Genomic DNA, 12009 nt, shown 5'->3' on the forward strand with positions numbered 1-12009 from the left:
GGAGACTCACGCAACCAGGCAAGAGTATCTCTAAGACCACATAATAATAGGCAACAGTCATTTCAGTAGGGTAGGTAAGTAATGACATTCAAATTAGTCGCAAAGCCTCTTCTAATGAACACTAGTGCTTGTTGTGAACATTATTAAACAGAGCATTATTCTTTTGTGGGAGCATACAAGCTGTTAAAGACTAAGATGAAAAAATGCACAGAGCCGATGTCTTTCCAAATGTCATGAGCTACGATTATTTTTTTCAAGAATCAACGAAATATAAATGAATACCTGTCCAGAAACTGAAAGGTTGGTCTGAGAACAAATAATCAGCAACAACTCAAGGACACTTCAGTTGCTGATACCATGGGAACAATTGTATACCTTATGTAATTTAAAATACAATTAGACTATGTGTTTATGGATGTCAGTTTATCTGTGCGAATTGACCAGCTCCTTTAATCTCAGTGAATTTATAGAGGCCACTTCACAAACTCAATGTTTTTTAATCTAGTTTTATCTGGCAATAAAAATATTAATCATCGTCATGTCATCTTCATTATCTCACTTCAGTCTAATGTGAACAACTTCACAGCGGTAATTGTCCATTTGCTAAACGGTGCGTTGCATCTCTCTCACTCGGCCCTTTGTCCCTTTCTTATCATTTCTATAAAAAGGAACAGGTAAGCCATCAGCAGACAGCTTATAACTGGTTGTTCTATTATGTGTAGCACTGCTACCTAAGCGTCTCCATTGTAAACTGGTTCCAGTCAAGAGAAACCTTATTGTAAGTTTAGAGAAGATTCATAATTATTTTGAAAATTTTGTATTGTTGCAGCTCTTAAGGAAAAGACACAACATGGCTCGGCTAACAATCTTGGCCGGTAAGTTACAGTCTTTCATTTGTTTGTTCATTCCTTCAACTGTAAAACTATCTTGTGCAAAATTAAAACAAATATTAATGAAATGTCTTTTCGTTAAGGACTGTCCGTTCTGATGTGTCTCCAGATGGGTATGCATTTATTACTTAATTTATTCACCTTCAATTCTCATGACGTCAAAAAAAATTAACTAAACTCTAAATATTTTTCCCATCTCCAAAAGTGTCTTCCACCAAACTGGTGTGCTACTTCACAAACTGGTCCCAGTATAGACCAGGTGTTGGAAAATATCTGCCTGCCGACGTAGATCCCAACCTCTGCACACACCTGATCTACGCCTTTTCCATAATTAGCCATTCCAATGAGCTGGCGCCCTATGAGTGGAATGATGATATTCTCTATAAATCATTCAATGACCTGAAGAATAGGTGAGTTGTTCTCGCCTGCATTCTTCAAGTTGGATATTTTTGCGTGTCTGGTTAAGTGTTGTCTTTCTGTTTTACTTATGAGAAGATAAAACCCCCCCACAAAAAACAGCCACAGGTATCTGTGGTGGTGGAACTTTAAGAATTTTAATTAAAAATGTCTTTTCCTCTTGTGTGCGTAGGTAAGTGTTTTTATTATAACTTTTTTCAAAGTGTTTTGAGAAACAGATCATGAGGAATGAATGAGATATTGAAAAAAAAGAAAAAATACTACAATTTTATTTCTGAAATGAAAGAAGAAAAAACGTAACACCTCCTGGAGAAGAACACTTTGCATGCAGGTCCTTTACTCCATCTTCTAATCACTTAATTCAATTCAATTAATTGTTAATCCACACATTTATCCTGCATAGAAACCCCGAGCTGAAGACTCTGCTGGCTGTTGGGGGGTGGAACTTTGGATCAAGACAGTGAGTACCCAGGGTTTTCAACAGCAAGGAAAATTAAAACCCAAATCACATTACAATGTGACCATCAGCAGCGTAGCTACATCCTTCTTTTTTACATGATTACAGATTTACCATTATGGCTTCATCACCTGCCAATCGCGAGAGGTTCATCCAGTCTTCCATCAAATACTTGAGACAGTATGGCTTTGACGGGCTGGACCTGGACTGGGAGTATCCCGGAGCACGAGGAAGCCCACCAGAGGACAAAAAGAGGTTCACAGTGCTCTGCCAAGTGAGTTTAAAAAAAATCTACAACCAACACAACATGATTGATGTTGATGTTGATTGAGCTTGAGCAAATAAAGCAATGCAAAATATTCTCCGACTGTACACATGTTTAGCCTAAATTGTTTCCTCTTGTATTCAGGAATTCCTCGCTGCTTTCAAAAAAGAAGCCGCTGAGACCAAAAGACCACGTTTGCTGCTTACAGCTGCAGTGGCTGCCGGGAAGGGAAACATCGACAACGGCTACGAGATCGCTGATGTCTCCAAGTAAGTTCCTGTGAGGTATTCGTTGCGTTTTAAGTTGATTAAAAGAAAATGAGTTCTATTTGGTGATATCCTGCTTCTCTAACAGGTTCCTAGACTTTATGAATGTCATGACCTACGACTTCCACGGAGCCTGGGACCCGTTCACAGGTCACAACAGCCCTCTGTACCGTAGCTCTCACGATCAGGATATCAACATCTACTACAATGTGGTGAGTGGAATTCTCGAACAGATTCTGACATTCCGTCCTCGGCAGGCGACGAGCTGAACGCCTTGTTTTTAACAAAAACAAAAATGCTTTTCGTTAGTGTGGATTGAAAAGTAAACTATGAAAACATAAAAAAATAGTGAGTCAAAAACCCAAGCGGCAAATGCACATTCCAAAACGAGTAATTCTGTAGTTGGCTTTCACCTGCTGGTGACCAGCTTAACCTTTGTTGAGCCGGGGAAGAGGGGGGAGGGGCCAACTTTGAATGTTTTTTTTTATCAAACCCTACAATTTTAGGGAAATGCTTCTTTTTTATTTTCCTCTTCTCACAGGACTTTGCTATGAAATATTGGAGAGACAATGGTGCTCCCCTTGAAAAGCTCATAGTTGGAATTGCTACGTATGGACGCACATTTCGCACAGTATCTTCAGCGAGCGGCCTTGGAGTAGCAACCAGCGGACCAGCATCTGCCGGGTCGTACACCCGTGAAGCTGGGTTTTGGTCCTACTATGAGGTCAGTGAAGGTTCAACACAAGAGCAACAATAACAATATAATACATAACATAAATGAAACAATTAAATTACAAGCCAAACATAAATAGTTTCAGGTGGTCTGAATGATATTTTCTTCTATTTTTACAGATTTGCACATTTCTCCAAGGAGCCACTGTGCACTGGATTGATGAACAAAGTGTGCCCTATGCCATTAAAGGAAATGAGTGGGTTGGGTTTGATAACAAACGAAGCTACCAAATCAAGGTAATTAACAACCTTATTTGGATATTTTTCTATCAACAATAGTTCAGAAATAATTCAACATTTCATTGGATTGTAACTCAAATATTTGTCATTTTAGATGCTTACTTCATCTAAATGAACTTGGACCCACCCGCTAAACTTATAATAAATTATTGATTATACGAGATTCTTGGATCTGCTCAAAATAATGTGTTACACCTGCTATTTATACGTATTACAACGATAAAACTTGCATTATTAAATAAATGTATGTTCCATATAGGCACAGTATCTGAAAGAAAAGAATTTTGGGGGAGCCTTCATCTGGTCTCTAGATCTGGATGATTTTTCTGGACAGTTCTGTGGCCAGGGAAAATACCCCCTCATTAGATACCTGCGCTCCCTTCTGTATTCAGGTAAGTCAGACCTCACCCTTGCACAAGACATAAACAATCACATAAACATTCTATAATCTCTTGACTTAAAATACATTTTTATTTTACTAGATTTTCCACCTCCATTGCCTGTAACCACAAGCCGTCCAGAGATTACAAATCGCCCCAACAGCACACGTACTACTACTCCGACGACCACCATTGAGAAAACCACAACCGCGGGGGACTCTGGAAGTGCTTTCTGTTCCGGGAAGACTGACGGCCTCTACGGGAATGAGGTTGACCGCAACTTATTTTATCAGTGCTCTCAAGGAGTCACGTACCTCCAGCGGTGTCCAGTTAATCTTGTTTTCAGTAAAAAATGCAACTGTTGTGACTGGTCTTAAATAAACGAGACTCTTCATGAAACAAACAAACTGGCTTTTATTTCTAAAATGTTTAATATAATGTACATTACAAGTAAATAAAACGTGATTACATGATTTTGACATCAAACAAATGCAGGAGAAAAGGAGACTTCAGAATACTGCATGTACTCCATGTTGGGGAAATTTGGAATGAATGACTAATGAGTGACTAAGTCATGTGGACAAAAGAAAGTGTTGAAAAAAGTTGTGTTTCTATATTACTGCTTTCTACAGAGCTATTCAATTCTGTCTTTATCCATCTGTCAGGCCTGCAGTTTGTAAAACATAGTGTAACGCATCACAGGAGACAGGAGTCAACCCAAGCGCAGAGCGCAGATTTAATGAAGAACAGGTATACAGGGGTTAGGCTTAGTCGTATCCAAAAGACAGGCGGGAGGTCGATATCCAGGAGCACGGTTAAGGGCAAAGGTACAGTCAGGGATCAGGCAGGAGGCAACGAGGTCTGGAACAAAAAGAGGTCTTCAACGAGAGTACAAAACAGGATATCCAAATAACGCTCAGAATGAGATAACAATTACACGAGACTTCGCAAAGAACCCAGAGGGATAAGGGGTATATATTCAGACCAGCTTGATGGGGAACCAGACACAGGTGTGTAGGGATGAGTGGACGTGCACAACAGACAGACACACAGTGGAACAAACCAACACAAAACGGGACAGACCAACTGGACAGTAAACAGGGGACCAGATATTGAAGGCCTCAGTACTCCGGGGAAGGGGAGCGCTGGATCGTGACACACAGATTCCCTCTCTAGCAAGAGAGTGACCCAAAACCCTTAAACAAGTTTTTTTTTTGTTTAATGCCACAATAAGTCAACAAAATGCTGTGATTTCAATATGCACGAGCTGCCACGGGGCAAATGTGCAAATCAGGAGTCCTAGACAAGGTTTTCAACAAAGCATCATTTATTAATTAAATTACAAGTACATATATTAGTACTAGTTTAGTGTGTTGCTAATATATTAGCAACACACTAAACATTTACATAATAAGACATAATCATTCATTTACAAATATCACCCGCATATAATCACTAAAAGATAAACCCCTACCTGCTTTTTCTGGTTGGTACATTCCTGAAGTGTTTACTGCTGCTGTTGCCCCCTTGGGGAAATATTTTGGCGAAACTCCCTGGGAAGAAGAAACAGGCAGGTAAGTTGAGGTGAGAAGTTGCAATTAGCAACTGCAATCGTTTAGCTTGCCATTAAGTAAACCATTGTTGTGCCACATCATTCTAGTCCATCAATCAGTTACTCACTGCACAGGTAACGGTGGTGCGTTCTTTGATCTGGTATCAAAGCCACAAAACATGCTTTGAGAATGCTGAAATAGTTTGAAGTTGAACGATTTTGAAGACGTACGAGATTTGAAGCCAATAAAGTGTCAGTATAACTACGACTATTGGTTACAAAGGCTGGCTGAAATTGTTTATTTTATCGGCGTATCTTTGACTAGTTTCTGTTATTTGCCTTACTGATGACGCAACAGATGATGACACAGTAGTTGATGCAACAGCTGAGACTCAGAACAGTTTTGTATATTTACATATAGTTTCTTTCTAACAGTGCTCTCGACATGACAACAGCCCATCCAACCACAACGATCATGAGCAAGTTCATTCTGATCACAGGTAAGGAAAATAAAATGGTTAATTTGTTTTACAAAACATGTTTTTCCTAATATTTACTAACTAAATCTCTTACTTTGAAGGTCTTTGTCTTTCCTTTGGCAGTTTGGGTGAGTTTATGAGTTAAATATATTTACATTGAACAACCTTACTACTAACTGGACACAGTCACTTATTTATCCCCAGGATTAATGAAAACAACTATTCTTCTACTCCATGAATAGGTTTGTCATCTAGGCTGGTGTGCTATTTTACTAACTGGTCCCAATACCGACCTGGCAATGGGAAGTTTATGCCTTTAAACATTGAACCACACCTGTGTACTCACTTGATCTATGCCTTTGCTGGTATTAATCAGGCAAATGAGTTGAGCACCATAGAATGGAATGATGATGCACTGTATAACTCTTTTAATGGACTCAAGCAGAGGTCAGTCCATATCTTTCAGCATTATCTTGGAGTAAAATAGCGATTGAGGCAACTTTGTTTATATATTCCTATAGGAATCCAATCCTTAAAACACTGTTGGCAGTCGGAGGCTGGAACTTTGGAACACAAAAGTAAGATATTTAGCACGAAACAATCGATACAAATCAAAGCATTATAGGTTTGTCTTCTTAAAAGCGTCCTCTTCCAAATTCCACACAGATTCACAACAATGGTGGCAACACAAGTCAACAGAAATACATTTATTAAGTCTTCCATCAAACTGCTGAGAAAATATGGTTTCGATGGACTTGATTTGGACTGGGAATACCCCGCTGCGAGAGGAAGTCCTGTGCAGGACAAGCAGAGATTCACGTTGTTATGCAAGGTCGGATGCAAAATAACTGTTCTGGTGTTCTAGTTATGTTGATTATTAACCAAAAATGGACTTTACCATGTCGCCATGGTGTACAGGAACTGCTAGAGGCCTATCAGGCTGAGGGAACAGCAACTGGTCTGCCCAGATTAATGGTTTCTGCTGCCGTGGCGGCTGGGAAAGGGACTATTGATGCTGGTTATGAAATTGGCGAGATGGCTAAGTACACCAAAATGTTACTCCTGACAGCCTCACCATGATTATATGTCATTGTGTTTTAGTCAACTCCATCTCATATCCATTTAATCAGGTACCTGGACTTTGTTAGCGTGATGACTTATGACTTCCATGGCACCTGGGAGACTGTGACAGGACACAACAGCCCTTTGTACAACGGAACCAATGACACAGGGGACCACGTTTTCTTAAATACTGTGAGTAAACACAACTATTTTTTACCTTACAGGGACCGCTACAGTCAACGCAGAATGAGAGTTCATTGTGGACGGCACGGCATCATGCTTAAAATCGACCATTTTCTGGAAATGTTTTTAAATTTGCATTTAATTGCATAGTCGTATTCTGTTTGTCTCCACGTTAAAAATTCAGGACTTCGCCATGAGATATTGGCGCGACAAGGGAACACCTGTAGAAAAGCTAAATATGGGCTTTGCCACGTATGGGAGGTCATTTCGACTATCCACTCGATCCAGTCAGGTTGGAGCACCAACCACTGGTCCTGCTGCTGCTGGTGGTTTTACAAGGGAAGCCGGGTTCTGGTCCTATTATGAGGTGAAACTGACAACAACTCAATAAGATTAACTCTGATAATGTTATATTTTAAACCCTTTGTACTAGACAACAGAAAATATTATTTTATCATAAAGTTGTCTAACAGGATTTTACAATTACTAATGCGAAATTCACAGTGTATCTATTGCCTTACTAAGGCTCGCTTAATGGAAATGGAATCGCCTTAGACCTAAATTCCTAAATAAGTTTCCTCACTTAAATAAGTCTTCAGAAAAAGATTAGGAGGTTGTTCCCTTGTGACTGACAGGATGCTACAATGTGTTTTCACTTAATGTTAGTTATTCGTAACATTTTTGGTCACCTAAAATATTCTTATTTTTTATTCTATTATACTTTAGTCTTGCTTCACTTCTGGTTGCAAACAAATTCATTGATTCACAGTGGCAGTTTGCATATCTATGGGTGAAGTCCTGCCCAATACGTTCATTTAAGTACAGTCAATGCGGTGGCCACTATATTACCCCATTTAGGCTGTTGTTCGAAATGTGTATATCAGCTGTATCATAAGGTAATTGAAGTGTGCCGGCGATGAGCTAGACAAGGAGGCATCCACGCATGCACTAAGGTGTTAAAAGTCATGTGTTTTGGCCCTGCTATTTAAGCAAAGCACGGAGAAGCACAAATTACACCACTCATACACACAGTAGAGGAGCAACTTCATTCTCTGCTCAGATAGAAATAACTTGTCTTTAAATAAAGATTATTTGTTCACTGCTACATACAATATACAAATATTTTGACATAATAGTTTAAAACTTTATATTTCATCCTCCTTTCAGATTTGCCTTTTTCTCCAAGGGGCCAGTGTCCAGCTGATTGAGGATCAGAAAGTTCCTTATGCATTTAAACAAAATGAGTGGGTTGGCTATGACAACAAAGAGAGTTTTGAGACTAAGGTAGCCACGTGCTTCCACAAAACAGTGTTGATTTCTTTTGTCATACCAATAGTTAAATACAAAGTCCAAGTGCATGCATTGTTTTTGAAGTGTCTGTATTCATCCAGGTCCGTTACCTAAAGGAAAACAGATTTGGAGGAGCTTTTGTCTGGGCTCTGGATCTGGATGACTTTAATGGACAGTTCTGTGCACAGGGAAACTATCCGCTCATCAGCCACCTACGCTCGCTACTGGGTCTGGCTGAGTAGAAATATATATTCAGGTATTTTTTGGGGGATCCAGCTGGTCATTATTGACTGACATTTGTGACCTTTCATCATTTCTACAGAAATCCCCCCCCTTCCCACAAGAGAAACCTCCCCACATCCAGTGAAGCCGTCTACAAACACACCTCAACCCGCACCTCGTCCTGGACCAGCAATCACTACTTCCTCCAACATCCCAGAAGGTTTTTGTGCTACACAGACTGGTGGAATTTATGCCAAACCTGATGCCCCGGGTTCATTTTACAGCTGTGCCAATGGCATCACCTGGATTATGGACTGCCCAGCTAATTTGGTATTTCAGGATAGCTGCAAGTGCTGTAACTGGCCATGAATATTGGCCAGAAATTCTGATCCCATTTCAATAAAAGTTTGACTTGAAGAACTTTACCTGTAGCCTGAACTGACGTGTCTGGCATCCTCTGAGACCTGGGGCCTCATTTATAAATGTTGCGTACGCACAAAAGAAGGCGTACGCCGCTCTCTACGCAATAATTGTATTTATAAAAAGCAAACTTGACGGAAAAATGTGCGGTCCTTCACTCGGACCCATGCGTACGCACAAAAACGGGTGAAATGAGAACCGTCGGCAAATGCAAGAAACACGCAAACGTGTGTGAAAGTGTGTAAAACTAGACTGTTGTAAAAGAAATGCCAATACGGCCTCTCATAAATAACACGAACACCCGTTTGATCGATCTGCAGCGTAAAACAAACAGAAATACAAATTTCAATTAGCACATTTATTAAACACATTTTCAAAAATAAAAGTGAAATATGTTCTGCAATAATATTGGCATGTTATGCAATTTATCCTCAAAACACAGCTGTTGCTTGTCCGATGCAATCAAATGGAATAAAATGCCAGGATGCCATCACAATGCGTAATGACGCAAAATGGCTGATCTTGCGCTCTTAGAAGATGTGGCAAATTGAAGGATTCGCGCTGTAGTGCAGCGCACCATCGGCCTGTTTAGGGGCGGATGGCGCTGCCTCGACTGCACTGGAGGGAGGTTATTGTTTACTCCTGAAAAGGTGTGCAAAATTGTGCTGGCATGTGCTTTGCTACATGATGTGGCACAGCTTCCAAACGTGCCTCGACCCCCTGACGCCGATGGCTGTGTTGGCCCAGACCCTGTCCCCGATCACCAATCATTGGCCCCCGTCTCTCATCAAGAGGGGACAGCTCCGGTGTCGCCATTCCCACCCGTGGCAGACACATCTTGTCGATGGTGCGCTAAACACTTTATTGCATCCACTTTGATGTCAGACCATTTTCTCTTTATTTCAGCCACGGTCCGAGGTTGTGAGGCTGCAGCGTTGCTCTGCAACCTTTTGCCACTCAAGTGCCTTTTTGACATTAGTAATGCCCATACTGTGCCCTCCAAAAAACATTAAACTTCTCCTTTCCACCTCGCCAATGATAATTTTGACATCGAATTTACGTTTCTTCGTTTTCCTCTCAGTGTTTGTCATGATTTCGCAATCGATGAATATTAATGTGTGGGCGTTCCACAGACTATATATTGGCAACTATGGGCGTGACATGAAGCCGCAAAAGATGCGCTGCATTTAGAAGTGACTGTGATTTATTAAGGGAAAACTGCGTAGGACGTGCGTGCGCACGCTTTTAGAAGTCTGAATATTTCTGTGCGTACGCACGTCCGACGTTTCATCCGTACGCCACCTCTGGCGAAAATCCTACGCAAGGTTTTATAAATGAGGCCCCTGGTGATCACTTACGTTATAACAACACTGTGCCCTACATTAAAAGACCACAAATATGTCTTTTTAATGCAAAGCACCACAGGGAAATGTATAGAAACTGTTCCACATGCCTTGAGTGGATATTATGCACTCACACAGAAATGCAAATTAGTTTATGGTTTTAAAACACCAAATGTTAGAATGTAACAATTTAATAAATGACAGATCACTTATTTACTTTTATAACATCGTGGTGGCGGTGCGTGGTCGGGCTCAGCTACAAAGGGTGCAGGGTTGGGGAGTGGCTCAGGGAACTATGCCTGGCGGAGGCATCATATCAGGTTAATTATGCCTCTCTCCTTTGAAAAATGCAGTAGTGCCGCCTCAGCGGGGGATGAAGGTGGATAGAGAAACGCCGACAACTGCAATAAGTGTGTGTCTCCGCCTCTTTAACCCTACATGAACCCATCGGTAACCAGACGTGTCACAAACATCTACAGAGCTGCCTAGCATTTTGCCTAGTGCTTGAAGTTAAAAAAAAACAAATGTACTCACCTTATTCACATGTTGGCTTGTTTACCAGACGGCAATTTTACTTATTCTTTACTTATTACGTATGGAACCCAGTTATACTGTCAGTTATAAACGTAATAGTTCATAATACTAGGCTATGCATTTACTATGCTTAAAACAATTCAATAATAGTTCCACTAAAACATAGGATTACGAGGCATATTTGTGTAATACCGACATAATGCATTTTTAAATCCTTTTAAAAAAAAATCCCTGAAAATCCTATTAAAATATTTAAAAGAATATGCAATTGATTATATTTGTCCAGAAAAGGAATTACAGTTCCGATAGTTGCAATCGTCCCGAAGCTAGTGCAGTTATTTACGTACCTCATTTTTAATAATTACAAGTCTCAACGTTTTTTTCAACTGGGACAAAAAAACTGGAAAGCTGGAAAATACCCCAAACTGCTTCTGCTGAAGTTGATGTCACAAATACCTTCAGGGTCACACACAAAGTGAGAACAAGTAATTACGTCATTATCATTATTAGTCAGGGTTACTAATAATGATAATTATGACGATGATCACACTGAAGCTACACAACCGGTTGGAGCTGTGTCCTCATTTAAATCACACCTGGGGTCTATGCCATGATATTACCAACTGGTGGTCCCTCCAGCCCAACATAGTCTCTACAAGCTCCTTTGCTTGAACTTGCCCAACACCTAATTGCTTAGCGGATAGTTAAATTTGTAATGAAAAAGCATTAAACTTCTCCTTTCCACCTCGCCAATGATAATTTTGACTTTGAATTTACGTTTCTTCGTTTTCCTCTCAGTGTTTGTCATGATTTCGCAATCGATGAATATTAATGTGTGGGCGTTCCACAGACTATATATTGGCAACTATGGGCGTGACATGAAGCCGCAAAAGATGCGCTGCATTTAGAAGTGACTGTGATTTATTAAGGGAAAACTGCGTAGGACGTGCGTGCGCACGCTTTTAGAAGTCTGAATATTTCTGTGCGTACGCACGTCCGACGTTTCATCCGTACGCCACTTCTGGCGAAAATCCTACGCAAGGTTTTATAAATGAGGCCCCTGGTGATCACTTACGTTATAACAACACTGTGCCCTACATTAAAAGACCACAAATATGTCTTTTTAATGCAAAGCACCACAGGGAAATGTATAGAAACTGTTCCACATGCCTTGAGTGGATATTATGCACTCACACAGAAATGCAAATTAGTTTATGGTTTTAAAACACCAAATGTTAGAATGTAACAATTTAATAAATGACAGATCACTTATTTAC

The 12009-nt window shown here is 40.3% G+C and overlaps 2 protein-coding genes and 1 long non-coding RNA gene across 4 annotated transcripts; 2 read left to right on the forward strand and 1 right to left on the reverse strand.

The window, feature by feature from the left end:
* Nucleotides 1–703: 703 nt before the first annotated feature.
* On the forward strand, nucleotides 704–4054 carry LOC120828843 (acidic mammalian chitinase). Its single transcript, XM_040192480.2, has 11 exons — nucleotides 704–875; nucleotides 974–1003; nucleotides 1096–1300; nucleotides 1711–1767; nucleotides 1873–2038; nucleotides 2174–2298; nucleotides 2384–2507; nucleotides 2837–3019; nucleotides 3148–3264; nucleotides 3527–3659; nucleotides 3750–4054. Exons 1-11 carry the CDS (start codon nucleotides 851–853, stop codon nucleotides 4022–4024), a joined length of 1440 nt encoding a protein of 479 aa, XP_040048414.2. The 5' UTR covers nucleotides 704–850; the 3' UTR covers nucleotides 4025–4054.
* LOC120828844 (uncharacterized) lies at nucleotides 3748–5638 on the reverse strand. Its single transcript, XR_013452110.1, has 3 exons — nucleotides 5328–5638; nucleotides 5122–5200; nucleotides 3748–4508 (listed from the first exon to the last, which is right to left on the reverse strand). It is a non-coding gene; the product is annotated as an uncharacterized LOC120828844 (long non-coding RNA).
* On the forward strand, nucleotides 5180–8860 carry LOC120828841 (acidic mammalian chitinase). Of its 2 annotated transcripts, XM_040192475.2 has the most exons (12): nucleotides 5180–5221; nucleotides 5635–5699; nucleotides 5780–5806; nucleotides 5921–6125; nucleotides 6200–6256; nucleotides 6345–6510; nucleotides 6597–6721; nucleotides 6809–6932; nucleotides 7108–7290; nucleotides 8091–8207; nucleotides 8315–8441; nucleotides 8536–8860. In XM_040192475.2, exons 2-12 carry the CDS (start codon nucleotides 5645–5647, stop codon nucleotides 8802–8804), a joined length of 1455 nt encoding a protein of 484 aa, XP_040048409.2. In that variant the 5' UTR covers nucleotides 5180–5221; nucleotides 5635–5644; the 3' UTR covers nucleotides 8805–8860. The 2 variants fall into 2 exon arrangements, with proteins under 2 accessions (XP_040048409.2, XP_040048411.2); XM_040192477.2 differs by lacking the exon at nucleotides 8091–8207.
* The last annotated feature ends 3149 nt before the right edge of the window (nucleotides 8861–12009 follow it).

Source organism: Gasterosteus aculeatus, chromosome 2, assembly GCF_964276395.1.
Source record: "Gasterosteus aculeatus chromosome 2, fGasAcu3.hap1.1, whole genome shotgun sequence".
NCBI lineage: Eukaryota > Metazoa > Chordata > Actinopteri > Perciformes > Gasterosteidae > Gasterosteus > Gasterosteus aculeatus.